At 36.7% G+C, this 19066-nt stretch overlaps 2 protein-coding genes across 3 annotated transcripts in view; both read left to right on the forward strand.

Annotated features, from left to right (window-relative positions):
* LOC121734393 (glycosylated lysosomal membrane protein-like) overlaps positions 1-19066 on the forward strand; it is a 38121-nt gene that overhangs the window by 4264 nt on the left and 14791 nt on the right. The window lies entirely within an intron of this gene.
* On the forward strand, positions 1573-18798 carry LOC121734392 (probable tRNA (guanine(26)-N(2))-dimethyltransferase). Of its 2 annotated transcripts, none has more exons than XM_042124989.1 (10): positions 1573-1641; positions 1903-2136; positions 2386-2573; positions 4549-4777; positions 4898-5046; positions 5155-5320; positions 9093-9218; positions 10317-10411; positions 18268-18573; positions 18665-18798. In XM_042124989.1, the coding sequence occupies exons 2-10, from the start codon at positions 1909-1911 to the stop codon at positions 18780-18782; spliced, it is 1605 nt and encodes a 534-aa protein (XP_041980923.1). In that variant the 5' UTR covers positions 1573-1641; positions 1903-1908; the 3' UTR covers positions 18783-18798. The 2 variants fall into 2 exon arrangements, with proteins under 2 accessions (XP_041980923.1, XP_041980921.1); XM_042124987.1 differs by lacking the exon at positions 1573-1641 and adding an exon at positions 1670-1778.

Consider the following 19066-nt stretch of genomic DNA (forward strand, 5'->3'; position numbering starts at 1 on the left):
TCAGTATGCAGTATGCACAAAATTAAACTAGACATGTCTGGTGACCAGTAGGTATATATTATAGGAAAAATGACGTCTAATGAGAATGACATGGTCAGTACTCAGTAGTTCAGTGCTCAGTTTCTTTGTTCAAAATTTATTACTAATTTATGGTTTGTATAGTAAATTATTGTATTGTCAGCACGTGCGCCGTGCGCTGACTGCCGGGCGGGCTCTGTTGTTTTGCAGACGACGTGGCGAGGCGGGCTTTTTGTCCTCGAAGGAATAAAGACCGCGTCTGCCTGTCGATGTCTGCAGCTGCCCTCGCCGCGTAGGTACACAAAAGCCAAAGCACACGACGAGTGGAGGCAGTCAGTTCAGGACGTTCGTTCTAGTGGAGATAGAGAGAATAGAGCTAGCTGCCGCCTCGCGCCGCCGCGCCGTCTGCGTTACTGCATGTAAACTGGTTTGTGTGATCCACGGCGGGCAGCCGCGGACATGCTGCGCTGCCAGAATCCACCGGGGACCTGCGGAGCGGTCTTTTTGCCCTTGGTGTGCGTTGGTACCCTAATACATATTGTAGGATTCCCTTTGTGCTATCGTTCGCGGCGAAATTGACTGGTCCGCCCCGCCCCGTCGTATGCAAAGCGCCTCTGATCCGACGGGCTACGCTCCTTAAAATATTCTCCGTGTTATAATACCTACATATTTTGTAAATGCTATCATATAATTTTGTGCTTCCTTTTTTAAATGTGTTGATATTTTTTAACTACAGTCTACAAAATAAATATGTATTAAACTTAGATACTAAGACATACAAATAATTATCCATATTTTGCCCATCCCCCGGATTCACCACAATTAAAACAAGTAAATAAATACGGACATACGTACCTTGCATAATTTTCTGCATTCATTGACTAAACAAATTGCAGCACCATCTTGATTTGTTAATTCGAAGTTTTTTTTATGAAAATAAGGGGGCGAACGAGCAAACGGGTCACCTGATGGAAAGCAACTTCCGTCGCCCATGGACACTCGCAGCATCAGAAGAGCTGCAGGTGCGTTGCCGGCTTTTTAAGAGGAAATAGGGTAATAGGGGAGGGTAGGGAAGAGAAGGGAAGGGAATAGGGGAGGGGATTGGGCCTCCAGTAAACGCACTCACTCGGCGAAACACATCGCAAGCGCTGTTTCACGCCGGTTTTCTGTGAGAACGTGGTATTCGTGCCGAAGCATGGCTTTCCCACGTATATAAAAACTGGTGCTCGGAAGTCGGTAGTTAGGCTGCGAGTGAGATTTGGTGCACGACGCATACCGCATACCTGATATCAGAAAGTATCGTTATATTTACCGGTATTTTTATAACGATATTTTTTGGTTATGTTACTAGATATCGATAAAAAAAATACCGTTATCTGGCTACCATTATGAAAATACCGGTACGTAACGATATTTTTTCGGGTATTCGATAACGTTATGAAGCCCTGTTTGAAGCCCTGCTTCAGAGTCAGAGGTACAAAAAACATAGACAACTGTTTTATCCTTTTTGTGGAATGTGGCTATTTGGCTAAATGACAGCAGTCAGTTGTCAGTTGTCAAGTCAACTGTTAACCTAAAAAATAAAATAAAAATATCACCATTCACCATTCACCTTACACATAGGTGAACATTTTACCTATTTTATTAAACTTACGTATACTTGGTTTGCAAATAAAGTATTTGAATTTGAAAGTACCTACATAAAAGTTTCCAAATATATGTTTATGAAAAACGTGCGAATATTTTACAGATTCAAAAAGGTCTGTTCAGTTATATGCTTTTCAGTTATTTATATTATTAGATCACAGTCATTTACGAACTATACCTATACTCTTTGATCAAATATTCTGCCTATACTTAATACATTTTTTGGCTTGTAAATAGCTTATAATGAAAATGGAAGTAACGAAAGCAGAACATTCAACTAAATCTATAATAGAAGGACAAGCGGAAATTCGCCTCTCGTCAGAGAAAGTTTTTTACAACCCTGTACAAGAATTTAACAGAGATCTAAGTATAGCAGTACTAAGTGTTTTTATTCAGGATTTTAAAGAAGAAAGATTAAAAAAGAAAGAAAAGAGAGACTCTAAGGGCGAAGATACTTCACCAATTGTTGAGGTGATTTTTTAATTATTGTATTACAAATCAACAACTAATATATTTTGTTTAATGATTTCTTAAGTTTATGCGAGTATGACTCATGATATTATAAGGTTTAAACACTTACGGATTTTGTCGCGGGGCACTTTTGTTAATCCCGACGTTTCCCTCTTTCGATGTCCATAAGTGTTTAAACATATTATGTTATAATGCAGTTAATTCAAATAAGTTATAAGTTACTTATTTTTGGATGTTTATAAATTATAGGCACCAATAACAATTCTAGAAGCACTATCAGCAACAGGCTTGAGAAGCATTAGATATGCAAAGGAAGTACAACAAGTTGACAAAATCATTGCCAATGACTTATCAGAACAAGCTGTGCAAACTATCAAGGAAAATATTGAATATAATGGGATAGAGCATCTTGTGGAAACCAGTCATGATGATGCCTGGTAAGTGGAACTTTTCAAGAGAGAAAATAATCGTGACTAATTTTAAGATGTCATGATGTTAGTTTTTTTTTTTTATGAAATAAGGGAGCAAACAGGTCACCTGATGGAAAACAACTTCCGTCGCCCATGGACACTCGCAGCATCAGAAGAGCTGCAAGTGCGTTGCCGGCCTTTTAAGAGGGAATAGGGCAATAGGGGAGGGTAGGGAAGGGAAGGGAAGGGAATAGTTGGGGGTAGGGAAGGGAATAGGGTAGGGGGTTAGGGGATTGGGCCTCCGGTAAACTCACTCACTCGGCGAAACACAGCGCAAGCGCTGTTTCACACCGGTTTTCTGTGAGAACGTGATATTTATCCGGTCGAGCCGGCCCATTCGTGCTGAAACATGGCTCTCCCGTGTATAAATTTTAAAGTTAAATTTTGTACTATCAGAGAAGTTGATTCCCAGATGGGGGATCTACGTAGTTTGGTCATGTTATATCAAACCCAGCCGACAGATCACAATGGAGAATGTTACCTAATTTTGATTATTAGCAGTCCACATTCACTGTCAAAAATTTTTATTTTTGACAGAGAATGTGGACTGCTTAATATAAATTAATATTAGTGAAAAAATTACTTGGATACGTTAATTAGTTCCCGATTTATAAGCAAAACAAGTTGTAACTATACGACGCAGGCGCCCGGTAACTAACTGGGTTGCACCAGAGGCGTGGTAAAGTTAAATTTAAAGTTATAGTTATAGTTAAGGTAAATTTAACTTTAACTTTAACTTTACCATTAACTTTGCCCGGAGAAATTGACAGATGACAGCTGATCCAACAAGGTTATACATGCGCGTGGGTGGGGGCGCTGCTGGTAAAGGAGAACTGTCAATAATTGCGGTTTTTGTATGATGACAGCGTTAGTTCCTTTTTATGCCACATGCATTTAAAACCTTGTCGAGCTCTTTGGTTATAGTTAAATATGGCGTCTTGATGGCGTCCATTTTTAACTTTACCCAAAGATTTGACATTTTGCACTGTAGTCAAAGTTAAAGATACAGTTAAAGTTAAAGTTGTTGCAATCCAGTCTTAAAACGTAAAAACGCACAAACTATAACATTGAAATGACAATAGTGTTACGGTACATGGTATACGGACACGTAGTGCTATCTAGCGACAAACCAGCAAAACTTACCGAGGGAACACAGGCAACATAAATCCCCTACTCAATACTAGATGGCGTTCGGCGCGCTAGTACATACTCGAATAGACTGTGCTCGAACTTTCTAGAAGTGTCTTGTTTACGTGTTTACCGGTTTATTTTGTTTATGTGTTTACGTGTTTAATTGTTTATGTTTATTGTGGTAAATGCTCGTGCCTCCTGGAAAGTTCCCACAGTTGTTTACTTGTTTACATGAATCGGGAACTTTCTGGAATTCGTCTCGCCATATAAAAAGCCGCAGGTAGACGGCCCGGCATTCAGTTCGTTTCGAGCTATCATCAAGGTGACTTCGGAGTGAACACAAGTGATCAATAGTGAGCGAACCAGTGTAACCTGCGACTTGGCTACGACCTAGGACAGTGATAGTGCTTAGTGTTTTGGACTTAGTGCTAAGTGTTGTGACCTAGTGTGTGCTTGTGTGACCTGGACTTAGTGAATAAAGTCTTTAAGAGAGTCAGCAGGTATTTCTCTCCAAATCCTCGAACCCTAGCATGTAACAATATGATCCGACTAAATGATGCTAGTCTGTCAACTGCCTAGGAATCAGTTTCCTCAATGGTACATTGAGTAATGAGTATAGTTAAAAAGTAGTAAAACTATTTTTGTATAAGTACAGAATGTAACTTAAGTCATGTTTTTTTTTTCAAATTTGCTGGTGTTTGCCTCTCCTGAAAATTTCCTTCAAATGACTTGCATGGAAATAGAACTGCAACAATGATGAGGCATGAAAGTTTATTCTCGAATTTTATAAACATGATGTAGGATGTTACAGCATGGTGATGTACAAACACAAGCACCACCAGAAGCGTTTCACAGCAATAGACCTGGATCCATACGGATGTCCGGCAATATTCCTCGACTCTGCTGTACAGAGTGTCCAAGACGGTGGTCTCCTGCTCGTCACGGCCACCGACATGGCCATCTTGGCAGGAAATACACCTGAAACATGTTATTACAAGTATGGTGCTGTCAGTCTTAAAGCCAAATTTTGCCATGAAATGGTATGCGTAGTGACATTTTTATTAAATAATAAGTTAGCTAAATTTGTTTTGTTTTGCTTATTATGTAATATTCAGTATCTATGTAGAAGGAAGTCAATATGATATTGTTGAATGTTTCAGGCACTTAGAATACTACTGCAGAGTATAGAGCACCACGCCAACCGCTACAGTCGGTACATTGAGCCCGTACTCAGTGTATCTGTAGATTTCTACATAAGGGTGTTTGTGAGGGTACGGACAGGTGCTATACACTGCAAGAAAACTACCAGGTATTCAGGAGAACCACTCAAACTCAGTCAGAACATTTGCAGCTAATTGTAATTTTTGCATGTTCCAACCACTTACAAATATGTAGTTGCATTATTTTCTGTTTTTAGTAAGTTATCTATGGTGTATCACTGCACTGGCTGCGACAATTTTGTCCTGCATCCACTGGGCGGGTTTAAACCGAACCCCACTGAGAAAAACCCCGCGCAGACCAAGTCCTTCCTGCCCACCGTGTCTGTCGGAGACCACTGCAGCAACTGCAACCAGAAATATCACGTAAGGTTGATTTAGCATTTCGACTTCATTACATATTATATCATTTATGTTGCGAAATATGTATTGTGTAAATAATATTTATTCGTTTTTAAGAATTTTGATTATTTCACTAAAGTAAAGGATACACAATACGAGTATCAACACCAGACATAAGAATAGACTACACCTCCCATACTCCAGAATAAAAATGTTAAACGAAAGCCAAAACATATTACATGGCAGTTACCAATATATGAATAACCGTTTACCAGAAGAAATAAAAAATGAAACTAAATTAATTTCATTTACGTGAAAATTAAAAACTTACCTTATTAAGAATTGTTTTTACTCCCTGGAAGAATTCTTCTCTAAAGATAATAAATAATAATTATATAGTTGTTGAAATATAACAAAGCTCATAAAATATAATATATAGGTATTATATACTAATCCATACTAATATTATAAATGCGAAAGTATCTCTGTCTGTCTGTCTCGCTTTCACGCCAAAACTACTGAACCGATTGCAATGAAATTTTGTACACAGTTATTCTAGAGTCTGAGAAAGGACATAGGCTACATTTTGATGTGGGAAAATATTATATTACATTTTCATCGATATATTCATATTTCTATGAAAATATCGATGAAAATGAATTCGCATTGCGCGTGGCCAGCGCTCATCCCGGGGGTCCTGGGTTCGAGTCCCGCAGGCGGAACAAAAAGTTTTCAATGTTCCTGGGTCTTGGATGTATATTAAAATAAAATTTCAAAAATCTTAAACATATTTTATGTATAATATTATAAAAAATCCAGAAATATATCGATGCAATGAACATTTTAGTTCTGATACGATTCAACAGATGGCGTTTTATTTTTTACTTCATTGTAACATAGAACTAATCATACTTATTAGTTATTATGTTTTTGTTTATAGTTTTTAATACGTTAGAATATTATGTTTAATAATATTATCACTTGGTATAATAATAATCAATCTATCTTATCTTATAGAACTCCTTCTGCATTTCTAATATATGTGACAAGTTGACAACAGAAGGCACTCTAAAATAAAGGAGTTCAAGTGTACCGGCGTGTTGGCCTATATTCCATCCAGAAAATATGTCAATGCAATCAACATTTCAATTCTAATATATGAAAGCAGATGGCGTTTTATTTTTTACTTAAATATATTTTATATATAATATTAATATTATAAAAAATCCAGAAATATATCGATGCAATGAACATTTTAGTTCTAATACGATTCAACAGATGGCGTTTTATTTTTTACTTCATTGTAACATAGAACTAATCATACTTATTAGTTACTAGCTGTTGCCCGCGACTTAGTCCGCGTGGACTTCAGTTTATAAAGCGCGATGTCAACAAAATTGGTGTCAAAAGCTTTCATAAAAAACCCTGGTACCCCTGAAATCAATGTACTTAAATGTAAGATGATCACCTCTAAAAGACTTTTGAGCAAGCGTCAGCGCGATGTAGAAGACGGTGCCATCTATTATGAATTTTTGGAACTAACTTAATTTGAACAAATTTACGCATTTTCACCCCCTGACAACCCTTTTTTCCAGTAAAAAAGTAGCCTATGTCCTTTCTCAGGCTTTAGACTATCTGTATACAAAATTTCATTACAATCGGTTCGGTAGTTTTGGCGTTTGGCTAGAAAGCGAGACTGACAGACAGACAGAGATACTTTCGCATTATAATATTAGTATAGATAATGTGCACACTGCACAGCTGTTTTTGGGTATTTTGATTAATTAAGGGCCGCGCTACACCGGAATGGCAGCGGCGAGGCGAACACTTTCAGCGCTGCCAATCCGGTGTAGCGCGGCCCTAAGAGGGGTACCACTTACCAAGGTTTTAAAAAGTTTTTAAATTTGACACAAATTTTGTTGACACCGCGCGCTATAAACTAAAGTCCACGCGGACGAAGTCGCGGGCAACAGCTAGTATAGTTATATAATAAGAAATATTGTTAATAAAATATATTATACTAGCTGTCCCGGCAAGCGTTGCTTTGCCATAATATAAAGTCAAGCCCAATCCACTACCCTTTTCCCTTCCCTACCCTCCCCTATTAACTTCCCTACCCTCCCCAATTCCCTCCCCTACCTTTCCCAATTTCCTTCCCTACCCTACCCTATTACGCACCTGCATCTCTTCTGATGCTGCTAGTGTCCATGGGCGACGGAAGTTGCTTTCCATCACGTGACCCGATTGCTCGTGTGCCCCCTTATTTATAAAAAAAAAGTATATTAACGTAAGTGACTAAATAAGTATGTTACCATAGCAACGTCCAACGGTCCATCGCTATCCCGTCGGCCGTCGCACAAACAATCGTCGCCGTCAGTCTCGAGTTGTAATAATTTACTATTTATTCAATAAATGCACTTATCAATATAAAAAGTACCCAGTAGCCGATTCTCAGACCCAAGGGCGTCGCCAAGGGGGGGCAAAGAGGGGCAGCTAGCCCCCCCCCCCCCTAGAGATTCTAAAAAAGTTGCCAAATATAATGCAAACAACGACCACTATAAATTAAAAAAAAATACAATGTTAGTATAACTTATTTACAAGTTTTTTATTGCATAGTCAAGCGCTCGTGCTCGTGTAGCTTTACACATTGGACTCTGTACTGTCACAGAATATTATAATATGTATATAGTATTAAGATACTGTTTTTACAATCGCTGTAGATGTAAGGCTCGTAGTACAAGTGAAAAGCTTCATGTGCTTTCGACTACCTACAATTCATACCTTTTTTTTTATTAAATAAGGGGGCAAACGAGCAAACGGGTCACCTACCCCCGGTAACGGGTAAGCAACTACCGTCGCCCATAGACACTCGCAACATCAGAAGAGCTGCAGGTGCGTTGACGGCCTTTCAAGAGGGAATACGCTCTTTTCTTGAAGGTTTGCAGGTCGTAAAGGTCTGGAAATACTGCTGGTGACAGTTCGTTCCAGAGTTTTACACCTACTTTTCTTATTCATAGAGAATTAGAAAAGTATGAATTGTAGTAGGTAAAGTCAACTTGCCACCCCCCCCCCCCCCGCGCCTTCGGCTGGCGACGCCCTTGCTCAGACCCACTGAATATGCATATAAAATTTAGTTAAAATCAGTAAAGCCGTTTCAGAGGAGTATGGGGCCTAACATTGTGACACGAGAATTTTATATGTAAGAAAGATTAATAAGATATAACATTTTGCATTGTCATCATAATATATAATGTTGTAATTGTTCACAACTTTTAAGCAAACACCTGCACAAGGTACTAAGTCTTTACTTACAATGTTTGTAAATTACTTAGTTTACAAATAAAATCTTTGAATCTTAAAATCTATAATAGTTCAAAAACTAAAATATATGCTTTAGCCAATCCGCCATCTTGGATGTCCACCATGTTAGATTTAAGTCACGACATAATATTATGGGGATGTATTTCAAATAGCCTGTCCGCTATCTTGGGGAGGCCGCCATATTGGATTTGTAATGACGTTTCTTAGCTAGTCAATAGTCATATTGTGTTGTCATCAGAACTCAGAGCGTGTGCAAAATTTCATCCTAATCGAAGACTGGGAAGTGGGTCAAATTAAGATTCCAAGATTTTCTTACATACATACAAGTGAAGCTAATAAAAGCGTGTTAAAAACATGCATATTATTATATGAAAATTCTGCATCAATTGTACCTATTCTGACTAATCAGCTGCTGACATACACATATTCAACAACCTTAACAGGTGATTTTGTATAGCGTCTGTTATATTTGCAGCTGGGCGGTCCGATCTGGTCAGCGCCGATCCACAACGCCGACTTCGTGTCGCGACTGTCGGCACACGTCGAGACGCACGCGGCTCGCTTCGGCACGGCTCGGCGACTACTCGGCGTCTTGTCTATGGTCTGCCTTTATACTTTCACTAAACCCTGTTTTATTAATTAACATCCGCTAAAATTAATTGTAGTCTGGAAAGATATTACACAATACATACTACTTACGTATACTTTTAACTGAACATTTGCATCTCCACTCTGACACTGGCAACCTCTATACGGGGAGGCGCGCGAGAATAATATTGCTTACATGGTCCAGTCAAATTAGGCTTAAATTAGGTAGGAACCTCGGAATTCGAGATACCCAGCTGTAAGTCTGTAAATATTTGTATAGTGGCACCCTAAATGTTGTCTCAAAACCTACATATGGTAGGGTGTGCGCAACTATTAAATTTCAAGGCGAAAAGGTCACAAATATCGGTTTTTGCACTTTTTTTGTAAATATTTCATTTCCTATGGGTTTTTTGTTATTTGTATTTATTACCATAATGTAGTATAAAAAATTCTCTACAACTTCTGTTCAAAAAATGTTTGTATACGGTGAACCGTTTCCGATAAAGAGGGTGGAGAGCGCGCGGTCAAAGTATCACTTCAGGTTAACCGGTGCTTCCGGTCGGAAACGCGCCATATTCAATGTGTCGCGACACTAGTGTCCGATCCTTTAACGTCGTGATGTATGGCATATTTCATCAATAAATTGGCTCTCAAAAAACCATAGGAAATGAAATATTTACAAAAAAAGTGCAAAAACCTATTTTTGTGACATTTTGACCTTGAAATTTAATAGTTGCGCACACCCTACCATATGTAAGTTTTGAGACATTTAGGGTGCCAATATACAAATATTTACAGACTTACAGCTGGGTATCTCGAATTCCGAGGTTCCTACCTAATTTAAGCCTAATTTGACTGGACCATGTAAGCAATATTATTCTAAACATTTCTTGCGGCTCCGCACGCGAAAAAACATTTCCGCGGTTATCGAACATTTTCCAGATATAAATATGTGTGGTCTTTTTCGGTCTATCTATGACAAAATTCATCCAAATTTAACCGGTAACTTTAAGCAGCCTATTCGATGCAAAATAATTCAAAAAAAATATATTTAAAAAATTTGTTTTTATAATTACTAAGTATTTTTCATTATAACGAATTTTTAAATCAGGTGGGAGAGGAGCTGGAGGACGTGCCGCTGTACCACGTGCTGGACAAGCTGTGCGGCCGCGTGCACGTCCAGCCCATGCCTATGATGATCATGAGGTGAGCTACGATGCTAAGACCCAATTTCACCAATCTCTGTTTGTTAAATCCTAACAAGGCATTACTTAACGGACCTTGGAAAATTAAACAGACTGTTAAAATACTTATGTTCCACAGTAAAAATTTAACAGCGGATTAGTAAATGCAATGTTAAGTGAACAACTATCAATTCGTTCATTCTTGTTATAAGGCGACGAAATTGCAATGAACAAGATTAATCGACATGTTTGCTGCAATGTGTCACTTTCTTCCATAGTAGTATAATAGTAGATAATGCGACCAAATTAAAATATCACTGATCGCATACATTTGTTACGCTATAATAGTTCTTCTTAATTTAACAGGTTAATAATTATTATCTGTCAAAGCTATTTTGACTCATATAACAGCCTGTTAAATATTTAACGGACCTCCATAGCAGGAATTAAATTTAGCACCGTGTTAGGTGATTTAACATGACATTAGGGCATGGTGGAACGCTCGATAGCTCTAACAGGCCATTAACTGATTTAACAAGCCATTATTTATTTAACATTGCTTGATGAAACTGGGTCTAAAGCACTGTAATAGACAAGTCGGTTAAATAGTATATTCCGAAGTAAAAACGTTTTTACTGTGTAATGACGTTCGTCTACTCGGTCAAGATTCATTTTATTATTATTAAAAGCTTCTATTTAACTTGCTCTGTAAGTATGTATGTTACGGTGGAATTTTGGAACTCAATTTTAAAGTAGATATATTTAACCAATTGAGCTGAAATTTTGCATACGCGTTTAGTTTGGATGACCATGCACGATATAGTATGTGACATCACTCTAAATCCAATATGGCCGACCATCCAAGATGGCGAAATAATTATTTTCTATGCAGTCCTACAATATGGATATTAAATGAAAGGGCTTTTTGAGAGTAACTCGAAAACGAATGTTATTTCATTCTACATCCAACATGGCGGCTCATCCAAGATAGGGGAATAGTTATTTTAATGCACTTCTGCAATATGGGTATTACATGAAAGGACTTACTGAGAGTAACTCTGAAACGAATGTAATGGCATTCTATATCCAATATAGCAGCTTAGCCGAGATAGGGGAATAGTACAGAATATTTTAAAGCACTTCTGCAATATGTATAACGTTACGTACAGTGTCGTGACGTCACGTGACGTGACGTTACGTGTCGTGACTTTACAGAACTTGACTACTAACTACGGACGTGACTGACAGCGGGGTTTCATAAAATGCCCGGTTGAATCCGGCCACTTTTGTTAAATGAAATTTAACTTTTTAGTCATGCAAAAATCTAGCCAGAGATAACTAAAAAACAAAAAATAAATTATAAACAAAAAACTTTTTGAAAAAAAGCTTTTATTTAAATAGTCTAAAATGAAAGAAAATAAATTTCTCCTTAAAAAAATTAACTATAATTCTCAATATATTATACAATTTGCATGATAATAAAAGCTTGTCGCGAGACTTAATAATCTATCAATACTTGATAAAATTAAAATAATTTTTAATTTTATCAAGTAATTAAGTAATTAAAATAATTGGTACTAATTTATTTACAAATGGCGTGACAAACTTTTATTATCATGCAAATTGTATAATATATTGAGGATTATAACTTAATAGTTAATTTTTTTAAAGATAAATTTATTTTCTTCTTTTTAGACTATTTAAACAAAAGCTTTTTGTTTCAAAAAGTTTTTTGTTTATAATTTACTAGCTGTTGCCCGCGACTTCGTCCGCGTGGACTTCAGCGCGCGATGTCAACAAAATTGGTGTCAAAAGCTTTTTAAAACCCTGGTACCCACTACCTCCATTATAATACAAGTACGCGTTCTTGTATAAATGGAGATCAGTGCTGGTACCCCTTAAATCAAAATACCCAAAATAGCCATGTAGTGTGCATATAATATTATTATTTTTTAAATTTAAACTTTTTTATACCAAATTTTAAAGGCGCTTATTTAGCTTTACACAACTTAGCAGCATTACAAAACTTTAGCTTTACCCATAAACTATTTAGTATTTATTATTGGTATTTGGTATGCTGTTGTTTCTGATATCTATGTTGGTAGGTGAGTTATTACTTATTTGATAACGTGTATAACAATCGAAATAAAGAAATAAATCGAAATAGCGCGATCTAGGCGACTCTTGGTGCCATCTGTTATGAGTTTTGGGACTAACTTAATTTGAACAAATTTACGCATAAACACCCCCTTACAACCCCTTTTTCCAGTAAAAAAAGTAGCCTATGTCCTGTCTCAGGCTTTAGACTATCTGTGTACAAAATTTCATTACAATCGGTTCAGTAGTTTTGGCGCTGTTGTTTCTGATATCTAAGTTGGTAGGTGAGTTATTAATTAATGACGTGTATATATCAATCGAAAGAATCGAAAAACTTACCTCAACATGGCACCACCTCTTATAGAAATATATATGAGCAAGCGATAGCGCCATCTGTTATGAGTTTTTGGAACTAATTTAATTTGAACAAATTTACTCATTTTCACCCACTTACAACCCCTTTTTCCAGTTAAAAAGTAGCCTATGTTCATTCTCAGGCTTTACACTATCTGTGTACAAAATTTCATTACAATCGGTTCAGTAGTTTTGGCGTGAAAGCGAGACAGACAGACAGACAGAGATACTTTCGCATTTATAATATTAGTATAGATTGATTTTAATGATGCTATAATTGAAACTCCGCCAAATAAATGTGCTATTTTATTAAGTGACATCTATACATACATACATACATATAAATAGAATTGGAGTGTCTGTTTATAATATTGAAAGAACCGTTTTTTACTAGATGCATATGAATGTATATCTATATAGGGTACATACACCAAAACAACATTTTTTACAATTTTTGTCTGTATGTCTGTCTGTCTGTCTGTTTGTTCCGGCTAATCTTTGAAATGGCTGGAGCGATTTTGACGGAACTTTTTGGCACATAGCTGATGTAGTAAGGCATAACTTAGGCTACTTTTTAACCGACTTCCAAAAAGGAGGAGGATATATTTTACTTTTTTATATTGGTTCGCGGACAACTCCGTCGTTTGTAGACCATTTCCAAAATTCTTTTGTTGTTGTATGAGATGTAGCCCGAATTTGGTAACATGATCACAAAAGTGGTGATCTGATGATGCAATCCATAAGAAATCGACGGGACTCCTTGAAATTTATATGGAAACATACAGTGATTTTACATTTTTCTGAAGGATTTTAAGCATAAACTACCAAAAAATAAGAATTTGCGCCGAAGTACACCCTGGTTCCAAAGGTGCTGTACAGAACTCTTGAATCCTTATAGATAAATGTTCGGCAATTTTGGCGTTGTTTCAGCAACTAAAATCATATTATTATGTCAATGTGTCAATAGTACTAATCATCATCATCACTGTAGCGACACTGTCTATCGACATTGTCCTACTGTATGTTACCTTATATTGTCTATATATTATTATGCTATGTTATATTTTACATGTTATATTTTGTACTGTTGGCTGTTCAGTCATGTACTAACAATTGATTGCAATAAACGTCTCATGCACTCCACCATACTTTAATTCCAGTCACCCCGCTCAGTATTTACATCACTATAATTATGCCATGAATCATCACATCATTATCAAAAATCATGCCTTTGATTATAATATTATTGTTCCACCGTTTGTTGACTGATTTTCAAAACTCTTTGGTTGCTACTTAGTGTTTATAGAGGTACTAGCTGTTGCCCGCGACTTCGTCCGCGTGGACTTCAGTTTATAGCGCGCGGTGTCAACAAAATGTGTGTCAAATTTAAAAACTTTTTAAAACCCTGGTAAGTGGTACCCCTCTTAGGGCCGCGCTACACCGGAATGGCAGCGCTGAAAGTGCTCGCCTCGCCGCTGCCATTCCGGTGTAGCGCGGCCCTTAATTAATCAAAATACCCAAAAACAGCTGTGCAGTGTGCACATAACGAACGGACGAAGTCGCGGGCAACAGCTAGTGTTACAATAAAGTAAAAAATAAAACGCCATCTGTTGAATCGTATTAGAACTAAAATGTTCATTGCATCGATATATTTCTGGATTTTTTATAATATTATACATAAAATATGTTTAAGATTTTGTTTTAATACACATCCAAGACCCAGGAACATTGAAAACTTTTTGTTCCGCCTGCGGGACTCGAACCCAGGACCCCCGGGATGAGCGCTGGCCACGCGCAATGCGAATTCATTTTCATCGATATTTTCATGGAAATAAGATATTTTCCCACATCAAAATGTAGCCTATGTCCTTTCTCAGACTCTAGAATAACTGTATACAAAATTTCATTGCAATCGGTTCAGTAGTTTTGGCGTGAAAGCAAGACAGACAGACAGAGATACTTTCGCATTTATAATATTAGTATGGATAACAATAACCCGAATTTGGTACAATTCTTACAAAAGTGGTGATCTGATACTGAAATTCGTGAGATATACAGAGAACTCCTGGATATTTTACACACATACGCGTCAACTATTGCTGTAATATATATAATGTAATCTTCATAATTTTTTACTCGGTAGCAGCTAACTTTAGCGCAATTTCTATGTGCAATTTACAGCTTTTTTTGTAGATCTAGATTAAATGAACTAAAAAGTATTAAAATATAATTCATATTCTGTACTCAGTAGTTCTCTTCTTAGTCTTCATTATTATGAAGTCGGTACCAACTAAGTATCAGCTAACCTAATCGCCAGTTCTATGCCAAAATATAACTGCAACTTATATGACTGGTACCAACTTCAAATTATGAAGATTGAGAACAGGATACTGAGTACAGAATATGAATTATTAATTAATACTCTTTAGTTAATTTAAGAAAATTACTGTTGTCTTTACCTTGGAAGTCGGTTTCAATTTTTGTTTAAAAATAATAATTTTACTCTTATTCGTTATCCTTAAGATTTTCTATACAGTACTGGCGTTTTTATCTACAAGTTTAGGTTCATGAAAAGTGATCAGCATAGCTAGCACAAGCACGTAGACAAACGAAAGAAACTAAATTTTGACAGTTTTACCGGAAAAACATTGGGGTAAAAGTTTCTTTCCTATCTCGATATCTTTCGCTTTTGAAAATCTATAAGTCAAGCATGACGTTATTGACGATCCGCTTTTGACATTTAGTTTCTTGATTCTGTTTTTATTTTTATTATGGCACTTGGCTATAAAACCATGGCCAGTGTCGAGTAAATGGCGGCAAATTCAAAAAATCGATTTATAGCAACCCTGTCTATAGCCGGAATTATAGTTTTGATCTACAAACTACGAATAATAAAGTTCCATAGTTTTTATTATTCGTATTTCGTAGATCAAACTATAATTCTGGCTATAGACAAGGTTGCTACCATAGACATAATATATACCTAAAGACCAACAAAGAGTGCGAGAGAGAAGAAAATCCTTTATGGAATTATAACATGATGAAAAGAGAGAGGCAGTCTAATGAAAATTGTAACAACTTTTATTTGACAGGTCGTCAAAAGTCGTCAATCGTTTTTATGCCCTTTCGGTATTTGCAATTTATTATTTAAATCGTATGTTATTTTCAACAAATACTATTATATATAACAATAATAACTTGTGCTGTGAGTGATTGCAGTGTAAATCATAGGAATAATCCTGGAAAATATACATTTCACCCGTAATTAATCTTCATGTCCTAATTGCTACGATGTGTTTATTTTTGCTACATTCTGGTCTTTAGTTCTCTATTTCAAATAAAATATTGTGAATCCTCTCTTTTACTTTCATATTTTGCGTAACTAAAGGTACTATTGTTCCTATATTACACAAATTTTGAAGAAAAATTTTTCATCAAAATTTTTTACATATACGCTAGTGCTTGAATCAAATTTATCGATATGCTTATCGATATTTTACAATAACATAAATCTAAAATAAAAATCATTTACCTTTATATTTATCACCTTAAGCCCGGCCGCACATTATCCGAAATTTCTGATCAGAAAAATTCTGACGCCCGGCGCAACGCACTCTGTTCATACATTTTGTTGTAGACCCATCATACTAAAATAATTTCTGACGTGTCAAAATGTATGAGCGGGGCGGGGCGTCCGAATTTTAGTGATCACAAATTCGGATAATGTGCGGCCGGACTAAAAGGACATATTATCTTATTTTAACTAATAGTATATTATAATATAGCTAATATAATATAACTACTATAATATAGAGTGACTCTAAAACTAGAGGAAGGTTTATATTTATATATCATAATCATTTGTTTTACAGATTCCCTCAAGATCCTCTAATAAGAGGAAAATGGCTGAAATTAATTGGGCGTGTTGGTTGGAATCCCAAAAAAAATTCAACAATATGTAGCAAACATTTCATTGAAAATTTTTAAAGAAAAATTAGAATAAATACTATTTTGTTTAAAGGAGCTATCCCAACTTTATTTGTGCCAGTAAGTTTGACATACTGTTGCACTTGTTACTGAAGCAATTATTAAAAATAAGCAATTATAAGCAATTAATGCTTTTTAGTTCATTTAAGATTATACTTATATGAACTAAAAAGTATTAAATAATCCTTATTCTGTACTCAATCTTCATTTCGTGAACGTTCTTGAACATTTTCTGGGACCATATGTTCCCATTTGAATATCAAGGAGTCACTTCGATTTCTCATTGTTTCCATCACCAGACCACCACTTTTGTGAACATGATACCTACTCGGAACAATACAATGTACAGCAAAAGAAAAAATTTGAAAATCGGTTCATAAACGGCGGAGTAATCGTTGAACATACATAAAAATATATCCACAGGCGAACGTCTAGACTCCTCCTGTTTGGAAGTCGGTTCCAAATAATTGTAATAAAATATTATGATATTTTATAATATGTATTTAATTTAAGAATAAAATATAATATACTATGTGTGTTGTTTACTTTCAACGTTTACTTTCAATGTAAGGGCTGATTTACCAGATAGATTTTACCTGAGTAATAAATAAGTAACTTTATAATTTGTTAAGTGTAAATTATTTACCCCTATAAGAACCTCATGTCATAACATATCCGACGATTGAAAAATCATTCCAAAAGAAAATGTGTATCTACTTTTCAATCGTCACCTTTTTTTGCCAATTAAAATTTATGATACCTAATTTGAAATACAAATCTATCAAAGTTGCATATTATTTATTTCTTATAGAAACTCAGGTAAAATAACTCGAACGGACTAAACTATCGATAGCAAAATACTATACTATCGATAGTAAAATATACATCACTAGCACACGCACACATTGACAGATCAAAAATGGTCACGCATTTTCGAGTTGTCAGGTGGTCTTTACGACAGTATATATTATGTCTATGGTTGCTACACGTCGATTTTTTTAATTTGCCGCCATTTACTCGACACTGGCCATGGTTTTATAGCCGAGGTGCCATAATTAAAAAAAAGAACCAAGAAACTAAATGTCAAAAAAAAATAATTGCCGTTGCTTTAATGGTTGCTATGGAAAGAGTTTCTTGTCTTTGTCCACTGAAACTCAAGTCGATGGGTGGTGCCATGCTCGGGAATAAGATATGTAGACATGGGAAAGAAACTGCCATTACTTTCTTCCGAAGAATCGACTGGGAAACCCCGTGCTAGCTACGCAGATCAACTACTTAACAAAATCCCATTTTTACTATTTGGGTAAGGAAGGGGAAAAATTATCTCTTTTTCATTTCCTTTTTTATCACATTTTGGTGACGCGGACGAAGTCGCGGGCAACAGCTAGTATTATATATAATTTAAAACTAACTTAGAGTGATCGTCGACGACGTTTCCAGGTCGGCCTTGCTGCACGGCGGCTACCGGGTGTCGTACTCGCACGCGTCCCGCCAGTCGTTGAAGACGGACGCGCCGGCGCAGTTCGTGTGGGACGCGGTGCGGGCGTGGGCGCGCGCGCACCCAGTCAAGCCCGACCACCTGCAGCGGGACCCGGTCGCGGCGCACATCCTGACCCGGGCGACGGCGCACGCGGTGCGGCTGGAGGCGCGCGCGGACGCCGACCCGGCGTCACGGCGGGCCGGCGCGCTGCGCTTCCAGTTCAACCCCGCGCCGCACTGGGGGCCCGGCTCCAGGGCCAATGTCAAGTATGCGCCAAAATTCGATTATCGCGCGGGAACCGAGCATTTTACCGTAATAAAAGTATCCTATCACTCATGTATCTCCATTTGTTTTCAGTATCGGAGAAAACAATTGTAAGGCAATTAAAAATCAAAATAAGAATCAGAGTAAACGCAAACGCCAAGACACGCCATCCAGTCAAGAGGATAACGCAGCAAAGAAAAGTAGTAATTGAAATAAATGAATAAAATACAAAATAATATTTTTCATTCCTATATTTTTAATTTGATTATAGATTACTTAAAGCCTAGATTACTTAAATAAAGAGTAAATTGTAAACATTTATGAATTTGGATTTTGGAAGTTGGATCTAAAAAATGTCCATATGCTGCGGCCGCACATGCGTAGTGCTTCGTGCTTACTGCTTGAGACGATACCATTGGACGATCTGCGTGTATAGTCCAATGACCAAATAAATAAACGTTTATTCCCCTTTTTTGACCATTACACCACAAGAAT

The sequence above is a fragment of the Aricia agestis genome, chromosome 15 (assembly GCF_905147365.1).
Source record: "Aricia agestis chromosome 15, ilAriAges1.1, whole genome shotgun sequence".
Lineage (NCBI taxonomy): Eukaryota > Metazoa > Arthropoda > Insecta > Lepidoptera > Lycaenidae > Aricia > Aricia agestis.